The sequence below is a fragment of the Bactrocera neohumeralis genome, chromosome 5 (genome assembly GCF_024586455.1).
Source record: "Bactrocera neohumeralis isolate Rockhampton chromosome 5, APGP_CSIRO_Bneo_wtdbg2-racon-allhic-juicebox.fasta_v2, whole genome shotgun sequence".
NCBI classification, from domain to species: Eukaryota; Metazoa; Arthropoda; class Insecta; order Diptera; family Tephritidae; genus Bactrocera; species Bactrocera neohumeralis.
Window position 1 is genome coordinate 17,337,617 of NC_065922.1, and position 22,660 is coordinate 17,360,276.

At 35.4% G+C, this 22,660-nt stretch overlaps 2 protein-coding genes across 11 annotated transcripts in view; one reads left to right on the forward strand and one right to left on the reverse strand.

The window, feature by feature from the left end:
- The first annotated feature begins 850 nt into the window (after positions 1-850).
- LOC126760688 (polyglutamylase complex subunit TTLL1) lies at positions 851-4,723 on the forward strand. 2 transcript variants are annotated; one of them, XM_050476526.1, is made up of 7 exons: positions 851-1,257; positions 1,429-1,629; positions 1,717-1,907; positions 3,224-3,410; positions 3,474-3,675; positions 3,794-4,134; positions 4,501-4,723. In XM_050476526.1, the coding sequence occupies exons 1-7, from the start codon at positions 1,247-1,249 to the stop codon at positions 4,646-4,648; spliced, it is 1,281 nt and encodes a 426-aa protein (XP_050332483.1). In that variant the 5' UTR covers positions 851-1,246; the 3' UTR covers positions 4,649-4,723. The 2 variants fall into 2 exon arrangements, with proteins under 2 accessions (XP_050332483.1, XP_050332482.1); XM_050476525.1 differs by lacking the exon at positions 851-1,257 and having other exon boundaries at positions 1,391-1,629.
- Positions 4,724-4,961: 238 nt separating this feature from the next.
- Positions 4,962-22,660, reverse strand: part of LOC126760676 (partitioning defective 3 homolog) — a 174,517-nt gene continuing 156,818 nt past the window's right edge. For 4 of the 9 annotated variants that reach the window (XM_050476499.1, XM_050476498.1, XM_050476497.1 and 1 more), the window contains exons 3-11: positions 16,482-17,987; positions 15,379-15,606; positions 14,789-15,306; positions 14,447-14,731; positions 13,773-14,377; positions 13,221-13,707; positions 12,546-12,668; positions 12,273-12,329; positions 7,877-9,621 (exon numbers count right to left, since the gene is read on the reverse strand). In XM_050476499.1, coding sequence (XP_050332456.1) covers positions 9,003-9,621; positions 12,273-12,329; positions 12,546-12,668; positions 13,221-13,707; positions 13,773-14,377; positions 14,447-14,731; positions 14,789-15,306; positions 15,379-15,606; positions 16,482-17,987 — 4,428 coding nt within the window. In that variant the 3' untranslated portion in view covers positions 7,877-9,002. Of the gene's footprint in view, positions 5,338-7,876; positions 9,622-12,272; positions 12,330-12,545; positions 12,669-13,220; positions 13,708-13,772; positions 14,378-14,446; positions 14,732-14,788; positions 15,307-15,378; positions 15,607-16,481; positions 17,988-22,660 lie in introns of those variants that run through there. The other 5 variants (XM_050476496.1, XM_050476503.1, XM_050476501.1 and 2 more) reach the window with 5 other exon arrangements.

A 22,660-nucleotide genomic window follows, 5' to 3' on the forward strand; every position in this document is an offset into this window, starting at 1 on the left:
TTATAGCATAACGGGAAATAAAACGATTTTTATCTTGATAATGATCGGTCAGTTTATATGGCATCAATGCAGTTGATGGATTCGATCTGAACGAATTGTTCCAAAATTGTTCTGTTGCCTCGGACAATAAACCATGCCGAATTTCGTGAAGATATTTCGCCAAGTGAACAAGTTTTTCATACAAGGACTTGGTTTTGAGCGGTTAATTTGTATGACAGCTATATGCTCTTGTGGCCTGATCCCGTCGCTTTAGACAAAATAAAAAACAGATCAGTAGAAACGATGTGCGCGAATTTTCAGATCGATATCTCAAAAACTGAGGGACTAGTTCGCGTATATACAAAATATAATAAGATAGACGAACATGGCTAAATCGACTCCACTCGTCTCGCTGTTTCTTTGTAAATATTTGGATAGATCTCCGACATTTTCTTCTGGGTGTTACAAACTTAATTTCCCCTCTTCCGACTATAATTAGTTATATGAGGATACCAAAGTTCAAAATTCTAGTGTCAAAAGCGCCCATAAGTATGCATTATCTACAAAATATTTTCTTTCGGTAGGTAATGTTGATCTTTCGAAAGAGTTTCATAAAAATGTCTCTCATATTAACAGGAGCCTTCATTGCAAGAGTTACACCTCTCAATTTTGGGAAGTGAGCATCTTCCAGCGAAGTTTTAGGCAAGTCTTAAATATTTATAGACAAAAATTACATACTTTTACATAAAAATTATATACAGACTTAAATACTTGAAAAAGCAAACATAAATTGTGAATAAATTCTTTTACATGAAGATTTTTCTATTTTGTCTGTATATTTCACTTGGAAATAGAAAAAAGAAAGCGATAATACAACAAAAAATAAATTTACATATTTTCGGGCAGACAAAGACTAAGTCAAAGCGCATGTTTTTAGTGAAATATTATAGAAAATAACGGCAAAAAAAATCCTTAGCAACACTAAATTATTAGCAGCAATACGAGGCGCCTGTTGGTTCAATAAAACGAAGTGTAAACAAACGCAAATACATACACCCACACATATGTACGTATGTTAACAACTGCAAAGGCCGTCCTAAAGCATTTAAATAGGACATTTAGCGCAACATTCGCGATCCTTAATTGTTTTGATTGCAACGAACTCCACTTCGATAAGGATATTAGCAAATAAATCACAAGCCCAACAACCGTTAAATATAGCATAATATCGTGAATCAAACAATTGAAATCGAATAGAATTGACTAAATGTATGGCAGGTGAGTTGAGCGCTTAAGTACAACAATAGATAAATAGTAGAGTAGCATAAGTTTGTGGCATATCTAACATACGCTGAGCGAAAAATCACTTATTAATTTAAAATACTTATTATATAAATGCATATTGCTTGAAATGTTTAAAAAATACAAATTGAAAAAAACTCCACGCAGAGCGGGCAATGCGGTACCACACGAACGTATGCGCATAAGTTTTTGCACCGATTTGGACAAATCAGTTTTGGTGAATAATTTCGAGAAACGCGGTTGGTCGCAAGTGAGTCCCGATGATGATTGGAATTTTTATTGGGCGAGCGTGCAGACGTGTCGCAATATTTTTAGCGTCGACAGCGGCTATCGCATGCACGACAATCAGTGAGTTACAGATATGTTAAAGTATTGTAATACAAGTATAAATATGCTTTATGAAATAAGTAAAAAGTAATAATAAATTACTTACAGAATGATCAATCACTTTCCCAATCACTATGAGCTGTCGCGCAAGGATTTGTTGGTGAAAAATATTAAGCGTTATCGGAAGGATTTGGAGCGTGAAGGCAATCCACTGGCGGAGCGCTCTGAGCCAACAGCTGCCGGTGCGCCGCGTTATGTGTATTTGGATTTCGTGCCCATCACATTTGTATTGCCGGCGGGTAAAAACATTTTAGCATTTATTATTTAAGCTGGCGCTTTTTTCCTTTTTTTTCACAAGCTTTAAAGCTGACGTTTTTTTATTTTCTTTTTTTACAACCTTAATAGCATATACATATATTTTATTGATATATGTACTTTGTAATAGATATTTTATGAAACACTTTTTTCTTTATTTTGGCATTTTATTTTTTACTTTTTTTACAAATAGCTTATGTTTTGATACACATTTTATTTTCTTATTTTATTATTATTTGCACCTTTACCCTTTTTTTTACCAATAACACTTTATTACTTTATATATTTGCTATTTCATTCACCACCTTTGATTTTTTTTAACAAATAACTTATTTTTTTATTACACATTTTATTTATTTTTGTTATTATATTTATAATTTACACTTTTTACATTTTATTTTGCTATTTTATTTATAATTTGCACCTTTTACACTTTTTTGCAATAGCACTACCACTTTATTACTTTATATTTTGCTATTTAATTTATCACTTTTGATTTTTTTTTTTGACAAATGGCTTATTTTTTTATTACACATTTTATTTTCTTATTTTATTATTATATTTATAATTTACACTTTTTACAATTTATTTTGCTTTTTTATTTCTAATTTGCACCTTACACACTTTTTTACAAATAGCTCATTTTTCTCTTATATTTTTTTACACATTTAACCTTTTTTATTTTGCTATTTTATTTACTTTTACACCCTTTACTCATTTTTAACAAATAACTTTTTTCTTAATTACTTCTTTTACACTTTCAACCTTTTTCCTGCGCTATTTTATTTATTTTCACATCCTTTAACCATTTTTTTTTTTCACGGAGCTTATTTTTCTTTTAGCACACGATTTTTTTTTAACTAACTACACTTTTAAAGCTTTTTTTAGCATATTTTAACCGTTTCCATTTTAACCCACTTTATTTTCTTTTATTATTTACTTACTTTCACACTTTTTGCACATTTTACTTCTTATTACGCTCTTTGGCTTACACCTTTTGCCACTACTTTTCTTCTACCACTTTCTTTTTACACTCACTGGTTTTTATCGATTTATTTTAAATTTTATTTTGAACGCATTATTTACACCCTAAATTATAATTATATATATTTTTTTTATTTCCATTTTTTAAAATTTTCGCCTTTTTTACTACATGACATATTAATATGATTTATTTATTTTCATACATTTTAATTATTATTAAACTATTTTAGCAAACACTTTTTGCACTTTTTTCGAAAACACTTTTTCCAATTGCAGAACTCACGATTTTAGTTCAACATTAATAAAATGTTTTTAGATTACAATATGTTTGTTGAGGAGTATCGCAAAAACCCACAAAGCACTTGGATCATGAAACCTTGCGGCAAATCACAAGGCGCCGGCATTTTTCTCATCAACAAGTTGTCAAAATTGAAGCGCTGGTCACGCGAAGCAAAGGGTCCTTTCCACCAACAATTATCCAAAGAGAGTTATGTCATCTCCAAGTAAATGTCATGCACTTTAATTGTATGCAATTATTTTTTAACTACACTGTTTTCAAACACTAGATACATTGACAATCCACTGCTAATTGGCGGCAAGAAATTCGACTTGCGGCTTTACGTGTTGGTTACCTCGTTTCGCCCACTAAAAGCATATCTATTCAAACAGGGCTTTTGCCGCTTCTGCACAGTCAAATATGACACAAGCGTTACCGAGCTGGACAATATGTATGTGCATCTAACGAACGTGAGCGTGCAAAAGCATGGCGTAAGTAGGAAGTCTGCAATAAAATGAAAAGTGTCAAGTAACAAATATAACCGCACTTTACCGATTTCCTTTTACTTACATACTTTATTTCATTTCCTTTTCCACCTTCCGTCTAAAGGGCGAATACAACAATCTGCACGGCGGCAAGTGGTCTGTGCAGAATTTAGCGCTCTACTTAGAGGGCACACGTGGCAAGGAGGTGACGGATCGCCTCTTCGGTTCAATTGCTTGGCTAATTGTGCATTCGCTGCGCGCTGTAGCGCCAGTGATGGCCAGCGATCGCCATTGCTTTGAGTGTTACGGCTACGATATAATAATTGACAACAATCTGAAGCCTTGGCTAGTTGAAGTGAATGCATCACCGTCGCTTACCTCAACAACAGTCACTGATCGCATACTAAAATATAAACTAATCGATAATATATTATCTGTAGTGTTACCGCCGGACGGTGTACCCGAGTAAGTGCAAGAAAATTTGTTAATTTTACACGATTTTTCACTTTTCACGCGGAGCACGAAATGACGCTGCGATTTTTGCACAATTCCAACGGTAAACTGTAAAGTGTAATGGCGTACTGTCAAAGTAGCGGAAATTTTGTGTGTGTGGGTGTGTCAACATCTGTTTAGCAAGGTTGCCAACCGCGTGGTTTGGTGCTTGAATATGTTGTGAAACCGGATAAAGTTAATGCAGTGCTTTGTTTGAATTTGAATTTGAATACATTTTTAGTTGCTATATTTTGTTATTGATTGTTTTTATTAGTTTAGAATTTTTTAAAGTAATATTTGTTTTTCTGTAATATGGCTTTATTTTCTTATTTCCTTTAGCGTGCGTTGGAATAAAATACCTAGCGCCGATGCTTTGGGCAATTTCGATTTGCTGCTCGATGAGGAGCTGGCAGCGCAAGAAGAACAAGCACAAACTGCACAACCGAGCACGAAGGGTAGAGGCGCTGGCGGCAATCGTTGGAAGTGATAATGTGGTGTCATTTTGAAAATGCTATATATTTTTTAACTATTTTTATTTATTATTTTTTTATAACGAAAGAAAATTGTTAAGTGAAAAATAAATAAAAGTTATCGATTACTTACGTGTTCGATTTGTTGATAAGTTTTGTGTACTGAAATGCCAAAGTGAATAAAAAAAACAAATGTTGAGGTTATTTTTTATAATTTATTAATTATTGTTTTTAATTTAATTATTAATAGTTTTTATATTTAAAATTTATTCTATTTATTATTTTATACATTTATTGTTTTTGTTTTAATTTTTTTTCTGTATATACATATGTACATACATTTATATAAAATTGGTTGAAATTCGTTATGAGACAAATATAACAATTTTTGTTGGACTTTTCATCCTTTATAAGTTTGAAATGCTGAGGAAAACGCTCATTTTAGTGATTCTCAATGTTAATTGGCCATTCAAAGGCATTCGGATTATAAGCAGCCGAAGCAGTTACCGTGACTGAATCGTGTTTATGCCGCTACAACAACAAAAACAACAAGAAATGTAGCCCTCTGCATGATAAGCTCTTCCATCGCCTGCATTTTAAAGTGTTTTTAACTTTAAAAGTCAAAACTGAAATAAATTTCATTGTGTGTTGCCAGCGTGTTTCTTATTTGTAAAGAAATATGAAAAATATTTTCTTCATTTTTTGGCTGAAATTGAAACATAAATCTAGCATAAGTCACGTGCAATCGGATTAGTTACACAAACACCATAACAAATCACATAAACACAAATTACATTTATTTTAATATTTTTTCTTTATTATTAATTTGGACATAATTTTATTGTATCGTTTTAATTTTTTTTATTACTGGTAATTAACTTACATTTAAACGTTTATTTCAAATTACAATATTAACTTACAAAGCTACGGAATTTTTACTGAGCAATATTAGTCACTTAGTAATATTTAAGGTTAAGTACATGTCTATATGTAAGTTTGTATATAAAACTAATATTTTTAGTAGCTAATTTTAAAGCTAATGTAAACTGAAACTAAACAAATATTTATAAATGAAATTGATGAAAAAAATTGGAATGAAAGAAATGGAAAAAATAAAAAAATAATTATAATATAATAATTAATAATAATAAAAATAAACAAAAATTATTTGAAAAAAATAATAATATATTAAAATATTAAATAAAAATTTGTAAAAAAAATAATAGTAATATATTACAAAATAAACAAAAATTAATTACAAAATAAACAAAAATTAATTAAAAAAAAATAATAATATATTAGCGCAAGTAACAAAAATTAGTAACAAAAAAAACTAAATTAATATATTATACTAACAAACAAAAATAAAACAAACAAAAATCGGCGCAGCTTCTACAAAATTAAGTATTTTCACAAACACTTTCAAACCACGCTTAACAAAAAATTAATGAAATTAATTGCATTAAATGTAATTAAACATATATAGACATATATTTTAACAGTTATGTACGCGCTTATGTTATAAATGTCAGAAATGTCTTATGCTTTCACTTATATTGTATGTATGTAAATTAAATTATAAATATTACAAATATTATTTACAAAATGTTAACACACATACATATATAGAAATACATACATATGTGTTACACACACAAAAATGTTAAAGGACAAATACATACATGTATATATGTAAATGAACAATGAGTGCGTTTGGTTGGTGTGCTAGAGCGTTGCGGCGGCGTTAAATGTGTGACTTAAAAGTTAGGTTAGGTTAAAGATGGCTTCATGGCGTCAAGGTGTGCCCGAAATTGGTTGAAAAAAAAATTGTTATCATGTATAAGCATTTATGCAATGTTTTTTGTTATTTACAAAAATTTTTTACAAAAAAAATTGTGTTTACAAACAAACATATACATACGTATGTAAAGCTTTGGACACATTTTCTTGCTTAAATTCAAGAGTTGAATTTATAATTTTTCATTTATTTCGTTTTTAATGCAAATTTGTATTTACATTTTAATTTTTGTTACAAAATTTTGCTTTATCGTGAATTATTTTTCACACGCAGATACTAAACTCTGCTGTATATAGTTGTTTTTGTAAATTTTTGTCAATGTTTTTCGTTTTATATTTTATTTTAAATATTTTTCAATTTTATATTTTATTTTAAATTTCAAAAATATTGAAAAATTGCATTTTTGTAAATGAATTAAATTATTATGCACTGTAAGTAATTTTAAACGCCTAGTTTGCGCTGCTTAAGTACAAAAATAGTTAGTAGTTGGTAGTAGTAGTATTTTTGGAATGAAAATGTACGCTATTAACTTTTAATACTTTTAATTAGAAAAACTTTAAGTAGAAAATAAGTTTTAAGCATTTTTTCATAGACAAAGGTGGCTACACTGAAGCCAATTGGATTTTACTTCCACTGTGACAGGTGGAATAGAGTACGAGTGGAAATTTGATTGTTATTGTTTATTGTTGAAAGTCAACATTCAGATATAATTGGATGAATTTTTTTCGCAATTTCAGTGTACAAAATAATTTTTTTTCTTTCAACAATGTTTAGTTGTTTTTAAGAGCGCTTCGACATATTTAAATAGTTTGAAAAGCAGTAGTTAGTAGTAACAAAATTCGAAGTTTTCAAATGCTTACAAACTTGGTTTAGTCAGAGCGGCAGCTAAAAAGTGGACGAAATTAGAATAAATTTGTAATAATAAAGCTTGCTGCATAATTCAATATATAGGCATAAATTAGCTACGGCAACGGCTTTTAAAGCTACGCAAAATTCTTTCCAAATATAAATATTATTTCCAAATATAAATATTATAAATTCAAATGTCAATATATATTTTTAAAAACTATATACGTCTTTATATGTCAACTATTAACATATGTTTGCGTTAAGAATAACGAAATTCGCATTTTTAGAACTTTAACGTAACTCATATGCACGCTGTCGCGTAGTTATACACTTTTAGGTTAAGTGCTTAATTTTTTTAAGAAAATTAATATACAACAAAATATTTGTTTCAAAAGTGTTTTTTTTTTTGAATTGTAACGTCACTAATAAGCACGCTGGCGTGTAGTTTTACACTTTTAGGTTATGTGCTTAATTTTCAAAAAGTAATTTATAACAAAAATTTGTTTTCAAAAGTGTTAATTGCCGCGTTATAACACAAAATAACAACATAAGCTTGCCGTTAATGCTAAATATGCACAAAGAAATAGCTAACAAGTAGTTATTATTAAGAAAATAAGCATACACTCATTTATTTTTAATTGCTGTTACAATAATTATAAATTAAACAAAAAATACAATAATTATAGCATATTGTATTTTAAACAAAAAATACAATAATTATAGCATATTGTATGTACGTATAAGCATTTTCTGCCACGCTATAGCTTTAATTTGCTGCATTTTGGTGTCTACGCATTATATATATTAAACACAGAAAATAAAATATAATATTCCACATATTTTTTAAAGAAAATTATGCTGCTTTCTGACGTAAATAAATGTATAATTACATATCTACGCGCTTGTTGGCATACTTTTGCTTTATTTTTAACTTAATTTTAGTGTTTAGTTCGCGCCTAACCTCACTTTGAGCAGTTGGCTCCTTAAATCTACTTCGTATATTTATGTATGTACGGATTTTTTCGTTTCGTTTTTTTTGCAGTAATAAATTTACAATATATTCGATTTATTTTAACGCTATGCAGACGACATTGTTGCATATAAATATTTTTAAATTAAAAACAATACTGTTCAAGCTGCAAACTATGCAAATGCTGCAACGGAATGTATGTTAGTGTATATATAAATGTAAATTTCGCAGAATAGCTACAACTACCGTTAGCGCTCAGCTTACACAATTCTTTTATATATAATTTTAACTTTAATTACTTAAAATATTTATGATTACAAATTCCACATTTTGTAATTGTATGCCAGCACTTGATATTTTTTTGTTGTTGTTTGTTTTGTTGCAGTCTCATGATTTAAGGATTTCGTACCAATTCCTGTGTGCCACATTGAACATAATTTATTTACAAATTTTCTTTTTCTCTCAGCCAATTTTTTTTTATTTTGTTACACGAACGCTTTTGTATTGCTGTTGACTTAGAAACCCGTCGACGGCGACACACGCTTTAACACTCGGTGGCGAGGTAGAATATCTCCACCACATCCGAGTCCACATCTTCGTAGTCATTGTCGCCACCAGCGCTGCTGCCATCATCCATTCTGCCACCACCAACATCACACGCATCGCGCGCCAGCTCAGCGTACGCTGTATCACCAACCGCCGCGCGGTTTGCTTGTTCTACGCCACGCCTTGGGCGCAGCACCGGCACCTATAGTCACACTTTCGATGCGTGCGGCTGCGCGCCACCGCTAACGACTGCGCTCGCAAATTGCGGCTGCTGCTTCTGTACCGTTTGGTATGTGGGTTGTTGTGCGGCGATGGCCGCTGAGCTCTGATCGCGTATGGTCACGTGTGTGACGAAGGGACCGCGACTGCGCGCGCTGCTGTTGAGTGAGGCGGGCGAGAAGCCATTCATGCCCGCCACTTTCCAGTGTGGTTGCGCTTGTGGTGGTGGCCCAACTGTTTGCTGTTGTGCTTGTTGTTGTTGCTGCTGCTGTTGATGATGATTGCTGTTGTTGTGTTGCTGATGTGACTGCTGTTGTTGCTGCTGGTGCTGCTGCTGCTGCACGCCATTCACCGTTATCGGTGAGTGATGTCCGTTTTGCTTGAGACTGCCATTGCGCAGCTGATGATGTTGCGCCGCCGCCGCCGCTGGACTCACACTGTGCTGCACCGTCTCGTACTCATAGTATGTGGAGGTGGGACGCAGCAGGTTGCTCTTGTCGGCAGCGCTGCCGCTGTTGCTCAACATGGCGGCGTGATGATGATGATGCTGCAAGTTGATGTCCTGTGAGCGGGCGCTGCGTTGCGAATGGTAATGCTGATGACGGCGACTGCGCCATCGAAAATGTACAGCAGCAAAGCGGAGGGCGTGACGAAGCAAGGGCGCGAATGTGAGTATATGCAAGAGAGAACGTTTACAGAAGGGAAAAATGGCATGAGTAATGTTGATGAGAAATATATATCTATAATGTTGATGTGCGGTTATGTGATTCTATCACGTGAAAAAATCTCATCTTATCGATTTATATCTATATATATGTCTAAATATGTACATATGTATGTCTTGATAGTATAGCAAGGCGAGAAATACCTAAGGAAATGAAAATGAAAAAATAAAGCAAAGCAAAGGTGAGGGAAAGCGTGTGAAGCGAAAAAAGTGGGCGCATGCAAAATGTGTAATGAAAAAGTACGTATGTACATATGAGTGTTTTGTGTGTGTTATAATAAATAATATAATAAAAATTAAAACAAAAAAATAAATAAAATTTGTTTCTGCGGACATTAGAATGCAAGTAACCAATCAAGCGTAATTATATAATATAAAAGGGGTAAAATAAATAAAATATAACAACAATACAACCAAAAATTAAAATAGAAAATATAATCTTAGGAAATTAAATATTTTTGTTTAAAAAATTGTAAAAATCGTAATTGTACTAGTTACTAAAGATAATATAAAATAATAATTTCTAAAAAAAATGCAGCCATTTTTTTTTTAATTTTTACAGACTTATTTTAAATATTTGGTGCTTTGATTGAGCAGTTTAGGTCTTTAAGCGGGTTGAATGGTGACATTTCGCCGACTGTAATACAAGGTGCTTTCCAAAGTAAACAGGACTTTTTGAATCTAGCGCCCCTGCTGGCGCCATCTATATGTGGACTGGTGCGTTAGAATCTGCTCTCTTTATCGATTGTCCAGTGAGAATTTCATGACATTTCATCGATTGGAAGTGAAGTTACTGCGTTTTAAGTGTCAGTATGTTTGTGCTATCGGTGCGAAAATGAGCTTCGAACAAAGAGCCAACATAAAATTTTGTTTTAAAATTGGTAAATTTTTTCCGAAACGTTTCAATTGATAAACAAGTTTATGGCGATGATTGCCTATCCCGTAGCAGAGTGCACGAGTGGTTTCAACGATTTCAAAGTGGTCGTGAGGACATAAATGACGATCAACATGTAAGCCAATCAAAATCCGTGATCACCGGGAATTCCATGGAAACTGTGCGTGAATTCATCAAAAATCAGCCGAAATTATCATTGAATTTCTTGGAAATGGAATAGAACATCTCCAAAACATCGATTTATCGCATTGTGACCGAACATTTGACTGGCGACCAAAAATTGCTCAGAATCCAACATTCGAAGGACGATTATTTTACGAAAAATCACATTTTAACCATTAACCACTCGAAGTATTCACCTGATATGGTACCTTCCGAGTTCTTTCTTTTCGGAAAAATGCATTTGCCCATGAGCGGAAAGCGTTATGCAGACGTAGAGGCCATTCAAAAGGCTTGCACTGGCATACTGGCGGCCATACCGGCCAACGAGCTAAAACAATAGTTCGACCTGCTTTTGGACCGTGCAAAAAGCTGTATTGAAGCCGAAGGAGACTAGTTTGAATAAAATAAATTGATTTTGCCGAAAACCCCATTTGCTGTTTTTTTTTTAAGTCCTGTTTACTTAGGAACACTCCTTGTAAATTAACTTTGAACAAGAAAGTGCGCCTATTTCTTAGAGCCAGCTATATCGAAGAAAAGTAGATGTTTTCAGAAAATTAACACTGCAAATTTGTTCGCTAAAATCAGCGATAAATATATGACTATACAATCCTTGTGAATTGGAAAAGTACGACATATATGAAGTTGATTAAAAACAAACATAAATAGCCTTATTTTCTTCTTGGATCTTCAAAAAAAACAACTCTTGGCCGGAAGAAATTCGGGACAATTCGGGTAACGTAGAACCGGAAGTCGTGGGAATTATTTTTTCGATGGTTTGCTGCTAAAAAAGCTGACTAAAGTTTTTTGCTACGAAATATATATACATATATACTTATATATAGGTTATGTCTAACATTAAAAAAACTACAAAATCATTACAATATGTAAGGGGTATGTACAGGTAGATTTTTCAAAAAAATCGATTTTCTTTTTATTTTATTTTTTAATGTACATATATTTAAGAATACATACAAAAAATTTTATATCGTAGAATACTTGGAAGTACAAAGCCAAGCTTTAAATGCGTTTTTCGCAAAAAAAAGTGTTTTCAAAGTCAAAGTCAAAACCGATTAGTCTCAAATTTTAACACGAGCTTCTTAAATATATTTTTTCTCACCGATAAATTTTTTTTATAAACAATTTAAGGGTGAAATTTTAGTCGAAATCGATTTATCGATTTTTTTTTTTTAAACGAAATTTTTGTATCAAGGAATTCAAAAGTTTTCTGAGAAAAAAATCAGGAAAATTCGTTTTCTTCGGCTTTCTGACTGTATATTACCCCTTAAAGTAATTAATTAGGTACCTAACCACTCAAGAGTATGCATCGAATAAAATACAGTTACAGAGATACCAAAAAAAAATTTAACAACATTAAAAAAAATTAATAATTAAATATAATAAATTAATGAATACTTAAAAAATAATAACTTTAGCAACTAAAACTAAACTAGTGTTTAAGTAAGCAATATGGCAATTACTTCAATTCAAAGCAAATCCAATCTTCCGATTTCAAACGCACATATCTAGGGGTAAAGCTGCAATAGGAACCAAAGCGAGCACCGAAAAAACCGGTGGTAAGTTAATAAGGTGAGAGGCGTGTGGTTTAAGAATGCTTAAGTGTTGCAACCACAGCATCCACATATACAGCTACAAAGTACATATATGTATACATACATGCACTTAAGAGCGCTATGTATGTAGGTTTCAAATGTGTGTGTATGTGTGCGTGTTGGGTTGCAGTTAGTAGTTACCTTTCCGCCTCGACTTTAATGCGCTGCCTGATAACTTGTTGCCGCATGCATTCTAATGTCGACTCCGATAAAACATCTGTACTATTTTGATTTTGTTTAGTGGCCGTGTTTTCGCTTTCGCTGCTTTTTCGTGCATAAATAGTGCAATAGATTTGGGCATGTGTGTGTGTTTTGTTTGGTTTTTTAATTTTTTTTTTTTTTTTTTCAGATTTTTTGCAAAGTGTGGCAGCGCAAATTTTGCATATGCGCATATGTGGCGTGTTTGTTTAATGCAATATTATAACGGTTTATTTGCAGAATAATTTCAAAAAATTAAAAATAAACGGAAAATAGTAGTGATAATGGTGGTTTGTTGATGGGAAGAGAAAAAGAGAAAATGTAACAGACATTAAAGAGAGTGAAAATGTAAATGTTTTTGTGTGTGTGTGTGTGTGTAAAATGCGAGTTCTGCCAAATGCCGCAGCGACTTTCATTACAAAAATTAACAAAAATAATTCTTTTTTTTCATGAAAGCGCAACATACAGTTAGCGCAGTGAACGCTTATGTAATTTTCTTTATATATATAAATGTATATAGAAATGCATGTATATGTGTATATGAGTGTATGCGTGTATCAGTTAATGTTGAGAAATAAACAATTTATACAATTTTCAGCGAAGCAAACGCGCGCTCACCTCATCTGTTGCTGATGCAGTTCGTCGTAGTTGGCATAGTGCTGATAGCGATGATTGAAAATATCATTGTGGTGTATGCCATTCGAGTTCGACGACAAGTTACCAACGCCAGCGCCCGTATTTGCGCCACTGCCACCGCTGCCGGTGCTGTTGGCAGGCGGTAAGGGCGGCGGCGGTTGGTAGGCAGGCGGCACCAGCTTCGTATTCCGATCGAGCGCGGCCAAAGCGGCGGCAGGCAGCTGATTGTTGGGCAGCGAGGCTGGCGGGCGCTCAGCCAAGGCAGCGGCTTGCACATCTATCGGTGCAACGCCGTCTTTGCGATTCTTGCCGAAGCGAAACATATGTCCGATGCCGCGCAATATGCTCGGCTTCTTGGCGCGCGACTTGTGCTTGCCGTCGTTCAGCGAACTCTGGAAGGGACCGTTGCGATGCGCAAAGCCGCCGTCCTGATCGGTGCCCTCCTCGAGCAGCCAGTGCTTGCGTGGCTCTGTAGTGAGAGTTAGAGAAAATAACATGAAATAAGAAAACAAATTAAATTGCAGCGCAACTCACTGCCCGCCTCGGGATCCGCCACCACAGCGGCGCGCAAGCTGTCCTCACGTCCGCGTCCACGCGGCGCACGCAATGCCGTCGGACCGCGCGGCTCATCGGACATTTGTATCTCTTGCACCATGGTTTGCAGCGACTCCAACGATGAGGATTTCTTCAAGCCCAACGAGGGACCTAAATCACCGACTTGATCGCGTGCCTCCGCTTGCAGTTGTTGCGCCTCCACGCCGGAAGCGGTCTTCGTGTGCTTATAGCCGGGTATTTGCGCATTCGCATTGGCAATACGCGCTGTCAGCGACTCCATGGAGCCACCATATATGGCAGACTTGGTTAGTTGTATGCGGCGCTCGCGTTCGCGTTCTTCGCGCAACTTCTTATTGCGCTGGTAGGTGCCCGTTTCGCGTGCATCCAAGGCGGCGTGATGTTTCTCCGATATCGAACGGCGACCGAGCGCGTCGCGTGAAAAGTGCTCAACGCCCGAGTTGTTCGTTTCGAGACTCAACTGGGACGAATATGTGGCATCGAAGCCCGGTGCGGCTGTGGTCGTGTTTTGGCCACCATTGCTGCTTTGTGTGCACACTGAATCGTTGGGATGGTGGGGCAGTGTGCTGAAGGCAGAAAATAAAAATATGTTCAAATACATTTTTTGAGGGTTTAGGGCAGAAAAGAGTACTCACGGTGACATTGGCTCTGGATCATCTTCAATTAAAACTGTGTTGTTGTTGACGTGGCCATTCATCATCTTCTGATGATGCAAAGCTGGCGACCACGTTTCATTTGTTGCCATGTAATAGCTCTCATTGCGCAGGCCATGTAGGCCGGCGCTACCGGGAGCACCGCCAATACCACCTGCAACCCCACCGCCAGCGTTCAAGTGATCGCGTGAGGGCCGACGCGCCTGTTGTGATGAATTCGACGAGCAAACTCCACCGGTTAGACGATCTAATACGGGATTGCTCCATCTGAAAGGTTTTTATTATACATATAAATGACATAGAAAAGTAGATCCACACACTCACCTGTTCATTTCATTTGTTGCGCAGCCACCAGCTCCGCTGCGTGCTTCCTTCTTCTCCGGACTCAGATAGATCACTGTGGCGCCGGAATTATCGCTGGCATTCGAACTGCTATTGGTCTGCTCGAGTATGTCACCCGAACTGGCGGAGCGTGCAATCTTGCGTGCCACCGATAGCGTTATCATGCCCGGATGCTTACCGGGATTGTTGACCATGGCACGACGCAACGTCTCCATTGCCTCCGCGTTATTTTGACCCAACAGCGAGACACCGTTAACACTTAAGAGTTGATCATTCATGCGTAGACGTCCGTCACGTGATGCGGCGCCACCATGTATGACGTTCTTCACGAAAATACCCAAATCACCGTCGTGTTTCATTGAGTTGTTGCTGCTGTTGGAATTTGAACTGGTCTTGCCTTTGACGCTGACACCGAGACCGGCCTTCTCTGTATCGTGTACTGGTATGTGTAGTGTGAGGACTTCGCGTGAGCGCCATGCGATGCCCGCTTGTAAGCTATCCTGTATTGTTCGAGAGGTAGCGAGGGTTTAGAGGTTAGAAAATATTTATTGAAGCTTGAGGATTATACTCACGCTTGAGGCTGCCGACTCGCTGCCCGCATCTATGAAGTGCTGGGATTCGTTCAGCTGATACTGCGCTTGCTGTTGGTGCTGCTCAAAGAGTGATCGTGCGCTGTTGGACTTCTTAACGCCATTCGGCAGTTTATCCTGCTGCTGCTGTTTTTGTAATGAAGAGGGTAGCACTGGCGCTGGCGGTTTTGGTGGTGTATTCATAACGTCGCGCTCTTTCTCATCGTAGTTCTGGAAAGGATGTTGAAAACAGTAATTAGTAGAAAAACAATATTATTATCTTGGAGCTTAGTCTTTCGATTAATCATTTAGTTGATGAATCTTTTGACTAATTTCTTTCGATTAATCATTTAGTTGACGAATCTTTCGATTGAAATTTAACAATTTAGTCGGTTAACCTTTCGACTAATAATTTTTTTTTATTAATCTTCTGAATAATTTCTTCCGATTAATCATTTAGTTGATTAATCGTGCGATTGAAATTTAACAATTTAGTCGGTTGGTCTTTCGATTAATAATTTTTTTTAATTTCTTCCGATTAATCATTTAGTTGATTAATCTTTCGAATAAAATTTAACAATTTAGTCGATTTGTCTTTCGATTAATATTTTTTTTTATTAATTTTCTGATTAATTTTTTCGATTAATCATTACTCTTTCGATTAATATTTTTTTATTAATCTTCTTATTAACTTCTTTCGATTAACCACTTAGTTGATTAAACATTCGATTTAAATTTAAAAATGTAATCGATTAACCTTTTTTTATTAATTTCTTTTGATTGACTTTTCAATTAAAATTTAATAATTTAAAATGATTAATAATTTAGTCGATTAGTCTTTCAATTAATATTTTTTTATTAATTCTTCTGATTAATTTCTTTCGAATAATCATTTAGCTGATTAATCTTTCGACCACTTCTGATTAATCATTTAGTCGATTAGTCTTTCGATTAATCATTTAGTTGATTAATCATTCGATTAAACATTAATAATTTAGACGATTAATCTCTCGATTAATAATTTTTTGATTAAACTTCCGAAAAATCATTTTACAAAGCAAACTTTCGATTAATTGCTCTAGATTAACCCTCTCAGGCATACTTACAATTTCGCGCTCATCCTGTTCGGCTAATTCCTGCTGTCGCGACACTACTAAACGCACCGTAGCACCGGGTTGCGTAGCGCGCAAAATGGAGACCACATCCGTTTGGGTTTTACCAGTCATCGGCACACCGTCCACCTCGAGCAAGCGATCGCCTGGCTTCAAGCGACCATCCTCGATAGCAGCGCCACGCGGCAGTATATTCTTAATATAAATCGGACAATGGCCACCGGCTGGATTATCGCGTGTTGTCACGGAAAAACCCAGACCGTTCGGACCCTTCTTCAGCACAATTTCGATCTTGCGGCCGAGCTTACGCGTATTCGCAACCTGCAGAGATGTGCCCACTGGCGCCGTATGTGGCTTACGTGTGGGCGAGACAGTCGCCACCTTCGTTTCTACGGTTGAGGCCAATTTCTCTTCCGCTTCAATCATTTCGGCGACTTTAGAGTCGCGACGCCGCGATTTGCTGACGCTACGTTGGTTAGCGTTACTGCCACTGGCGCGCAACACGCGCACACGCAGTTCGGATGCTTCGAGTGAGCGTCGTAGATAGTCCTGCACCTTACCCTCGGTTAGACCGATCAGTTTAGTGCCATTGATTTCGAGTATGCGATCGCCGCGCCGCAAGCGTCCACGTTCAGCGCGACTACCCGGTTCCACGTGCTGCACCAGCAAACCGCCGCCATGTTCGTTATCCGGTATGGCCGTCAGACCCAACGGACTACCATACTCATTAATGATGAGCAACATTTCGCCATCTTTTTCGCGTATCGACTCATAAGCCTGACCGAGCGGCTCTTTGCGCTTACTTTCACGCGGCAGCGACTTGGTGGTGTACATTTGTCCCTGCGACGCATACTGATGTGATGGCTGCTGTTGCGGGTGCTGCTGCTGCTGATGCTGTAACTTTTCGGCGGCCTCCATCCATTTGTAGCCCGTGCCATCGCCCAGAAACTGCATGGACAAGCGACCGGAGCGTGCGAACGGTTGTTGCGTCGGTGCGGCTGTCGCATGCTGTTGCCCATCGTCTTCTTCCTCCCATTGTGGCGTTAAATAGCCGCTCTTATCGAGCAGCACACGATCGGGTGAATCACCACCGCAGTGTGGCGCTGCTGCTGACCAGCGTTTATTACCACCCTCCGCTTTCAGCGAGGCGAGCAAATTCGGATCACTGCTGCGACGCACTTGCAAACCCAGTCCGGTCATGGGGCAGGCAGTAGTGCTGGTGACTTCAATGTGCGGCGTGGCAGCATCGCCGCGTTGCCCATTTGTGGGCGCATCTGTGTTAGTGGGATCACGAAAGATATCGGGCGAGCCAGTGCCCACCGAAGAGCTGCCAGAGGCACCGTCGCCGCCACCTTGCGGCACACCCGGATCCGGACCGGAGTCATCGAAGCTGGCAAGTATTTGTTCGCGATCATCGGCGACATCGCCGACACAATCGTCGGGGTCGAGTATGCCCGACTGTGTTTGTAGATGGTGTACGGCAACCCAAGAATCAGGCTCCTGCAAATGAAAGCGCGACAGATGATTAGTAAATGCTTAGAAATAGTGGTAATAAAATACGTAATTAAGAACTAATCAATATTCTGTGTGTTTGTATTTGTTTCGCCGTGCACGTGACTTGGTAAGTTAATTAGGCGTGGTCATAAAAATACTTTGTAAAATAAGGCAATCGCTGAAATGCCTTTGCCTTTGTCTGTAGCGTAGCGTAACTGTTGTTGCCCATAATAATGGCTTGAGTATGTGACTTCCGTTGCGTAGAAGGGCCAAAGTGTTAATAAAAAACTCAGGCGTCTTTATTAGCTCCATACACATTTCAAGTTCGTTCGAGCAATTATACGAAAGTATGCAACGAAGTAGCGTTTATTCTTATTACAGAGGTCACTGACTTTTTTGGTAGAGTCTACTTTCGTATTGGAAAATAATTTTCATATTGGAAAAGGTCGTTTCTAATGACAATGTATTAGAATTATATTAGATATTAAAAAAAAAAACAGAAACATTCACCCGTCAGTTTTGGGTAGTCATAAACAGAAGGCTAGCACCATAACCTAGAAACTGGAACTGAACTTTGAAATTCTTAGCGAAAAAGCAGGGATCACAGGATGAGGTAAGATTCAAAATCGTTATCCGATTTCTTGTACTTCTCGCACCAAAATAGTGCTCTGAAATCTCCAGAATTATGATTTTCAATAGTTGACCGTTAGCGCCATGATAACCGGCTATTTGATGCCTGAAATTGAAGCTCGTGATCTTGGCGACATTTGGTAGCAAAAAGATGACGCCACTTCCCACACATCGCAGCAACAATCAATGGATTTATTGAGAGAACACTTCAGTGAGCAGTTAATTTCACGTTTTGGGCCGGTCGATTGGATTCTAAGATCGTATGATACCACAACTTTAGACTTTTTCCTATGGAGATATGTAAAGTCCAAAGTCTAGGCGGACAATCCCGCTTCGCTTCAGGCCTTGGAGCAAAACATCACGCGTGTCATTCGCCAGTTACCAGTCGAAATGCTCGAACGAGTCATCAAAAATTGGACTCAACGGACGGACCATCTGAGACGTAACCACGGCCAACATTTGAAAGAAATAGTCTTCAAAAAAAATAAATGTCAAATAATGTTTTTTCGAATGATAAGAAACATTTCCCCATTAAATATGAAGTTTATGTGTTTTTTCTTTAAATGAGCAGGGAACCTCGAAATGGTTTACCAAGTGTAGTCCCAATTAAATTCTTTGATATGCTTTTAGTGACATATTTTATGGAAGCTAGAAGCTTTTTCACAAATAAATGTTAACTTTTTGGGGGCACCAGTCAAACCTTGACGCATTCTGAGATAGTTTTAGGAGTTCTTCGTAAGTAGTCAAGGAAAACTTCATAATGTTAATCAAAATGAATATTTCTATAAATTTTATCAATCTTTATATATTTATTTTCACAAATTTGTTATTCCTTTTTTTCATATGCAATTCCGCAATGAACAAACCAGCAATTTCCTATAAGAAATATGCAGCACAGCTCACATTTGACACTTTTTGGTGACTCATGGCGCCCATATAAAGGCAACTCAAAATATATTCTTCACGGCTGCCACATGTGGGTGTAGCGAATGCAACCAAATAAAAGTAAAAATTTGTATAAAACAACAGAAAAAACACCACAACAATAGTAAAAAAATGATAATATAAACTAAAATATGTGACAGCTTGTTTGGCCAAAATGTGTTGCATTCATTGTTTATATGGTTATCGGATTGCTCATAACTGTGAGAAAAGCGAATAATGGCAAAACAAAAGACTTCAATAGCAACAAACGCCATGATATAAAAAACGCGCAGCAAAGACAAGCGAGTGACGGGTGATGGCAACAGACATGGCTGGATGCAAAGGCATAGCTATATAAGCGCAGTTGTATATTTACGTATATACATATGTATGTATGTATGTATATGGTAATGGTATGCATGAAAAAATAAATGAAAAACTAAACATTCCAAAATGAGATGATGAAAATATTGAAAAATACGCTTGGCATGGAAAAAACTTGCAGCGCAGAAATATATACGCATAATTATGATGGATAAATATAGAAAAAGGTACTAACAAAAAATAAATGGAATACATTTCTTACTCAAAAAATAAATATATGGTAAGGAGAATAATTAATATTAACAAAAAAAATATAAAGAAAAAATATTTGCGTTTTTAAACAATTTCAATTTTTTTCTACCATGCAAGTTTTTTTAATAAAAACAATTTTTAGTTTTTGTTCTTTCATGCGATTTTTTTATAACAAATTTGAGATCTAATTGAAAAGCGGAGAAAAAAATAAAATTGTTGAGTGTTTTAGAAAATTAAATTTTCTATCATGCGATTTTTTTTTTTGAATTATCAAAAATTAATTTTCATTCAGATCTATTGAAAAAGCTGAAGAGAATAAAATTTTTAAATTTATGAATTTTCTATCATGCAACTTTTTTGTTAATCAAAAGCTTGAAATTATATTTTTCGGGAATCATTTCAGTTACTATTTAAGTCCCGAAATTTCAGAATTAGTTTAAATATATTTCGGGATTCATTATCAGGTCTATAAAAGTCCCGAAATTTCGGAGTTACTTAAAATATTTTTTCGGGATTATTTAAAATATTTTTCGAAATTCATTATCGGATACTTGAAATTATATTTTTCGGGAATCATTTCAGATACTATTTAAGTCCCGAAATTTCAGAATTAGTTTAAATATATTTCGGGATTCATTATCAGGTCTATAAAAGTCCCGAAATTTCGGTTACTTAAAATATTTTTTCATTATTTAAAATATGAAATTCATTACGATACAATCCGAAATTTTTAATTCATTATATTTTTAGGATTACCTAAAATATTTTACATTATCAGATCTATAAAAGTCCCGAAATTTCGGGATTACTTGAAATATTTTTCGGGATTCATTATCGGATATGTTTTGTTTCAAGTAATTCCGTTGCAAATAAAAATAATAATAAGAAATAAAGTTAAAGTTAACAATCCCGAAATTTCGGGATTTAACTAAAAAAAAATTTAAATTACATTAACATGCATCGGAAATCTTGAAACACCCACAACAATGACACTAAAACCTAAAACATGTTAAAAAATTAGTTAGCAGAACAAAGCAACAACACATAAACATGCGACAAATGTAAAAACAACAAATAAACCCGAAAAACTAGCACAAAACTAACATACAATATAGTTGTAAGCAGGTAAAATGACACAAAAAGTTAGACAAAATCAACAATAACTAATACAATAGAAAAAAAAAACAAATAACCGGAAATACGCCTCCCTGCCCAGCGCATCGCTCAACGCATCAATGAAACAACGCGAATGTTTAGTTGTATTTAAATACGAGCGATTTTATTTATTATTTATTTTATTTCACATTTTGCTTTCGTGATTTATTCGCGCATGCAAATAAAGTTCACAACAAAATTGTTGTTTTTATTGTTCGAACACATTTTGTAAACCCATCAATTTAAATTTATGCGCTTTTACGATAAGGCATTGTTGATATTTTACGTTTTTTATTGCCTTTGATTGCCTCGAAATTTATTAAGTGAAAACTTTAGTTTTAATTAACCAAATAAGGCGCTTGTTTTGAGTATTAAAATGTTAGACATGGGAATACCAGAGATACACGTGCATAATATGGGTATGGGTATTTACAGCTGAGGCATAAAAGTTGATACGAACAATATTTTAAAACGAAAATAGAAGTAGTTGGTAAGTTGCAAAGTAATGCCATAAAATGACCATTGATAAATGCGAGTATTGGGTTAATTGAACAGTTTGCTGAAGTGTTATCGGAATGTGAACATACCGACATAATTAGTAATTAAATCAAATATATAGTTTCAAATATGGAATTTAGTTAGTACTAAAGGTATTTTAGATATTGTAATCTGAAAAGTAAAAGTGTTGGAAATAGAAAGAAAATGGTTAATTAAGCAAGTTTTTTTTCGCATTTTTTATTAATACGAATTCTTTACTAGTATAACTAAATTTTTCTGTGACGTCATATTAAATAATTTGTTTAATAGACGTTTTCTTTTACAGAGTTGTAAATTACTATACACAAATAATTAAAAGTTTTGAAGGTAATTCGGGATTTATCGGTTTTTAAGTTCATTATTGTTCTGATCCTAGTTCCGAAATTTCGGGATTACTTAAAACATATTTTGGGATTCATTACCAGCTACTATACAAGTACCGAAATTTCGGGATTACTTAAAATATATTTCGGGATTCATTACCAGCTACTATACAAGTCCCGAAATTTCGGGATTACTTAAAATATATTTTTGGGGTTCATTACCAGCTATTATACAAGTCCCGAAATTTCGGGATTACTTAAACTATATTTCGGGATTCTTTATCAGCTACTATACTAGCGCTGAAATTTCAGTATTACTTAAAATATATTTTAGGATTCATTACAAGCTACTATAAAAGTCCCGAAATTTCGAGATTACTTCAAACATATTTCCGGGGATTCTTTATAAGCTACTATTCAAGTATAGTTCGAAATTACTTAAAATATATTTAATTTTTAGTATTCATTATCAAATACTGTTCATAGTTATGAAGAAACCCTTGCTGTAGCCGATCTCCAGCAGAACTTCCGAAG

Coding starts and splice junctions, on each gene's coding strand:
- LOC126760688 (XM_050476525.1), top strand. CDS start 1,391: ATGTTTAAAAAATACAAATTGAAAAAAACTCCACGCAGAGCGGGCAAT. Junction 1,908..3,223: donor CACATTTGTATTGCCGGCGG/GTAAAAACATTT, acceptor AAATGTTTTTAG/ATTACAATATGTTTGTTGAG. Junction 4,135..4,500: donor CCGCCGGACGGTGTACCCGA/GTAAGTGCAAGA, acceptor TATTTCCTTTAG/CGTGCGTTGGAATAAAATAC.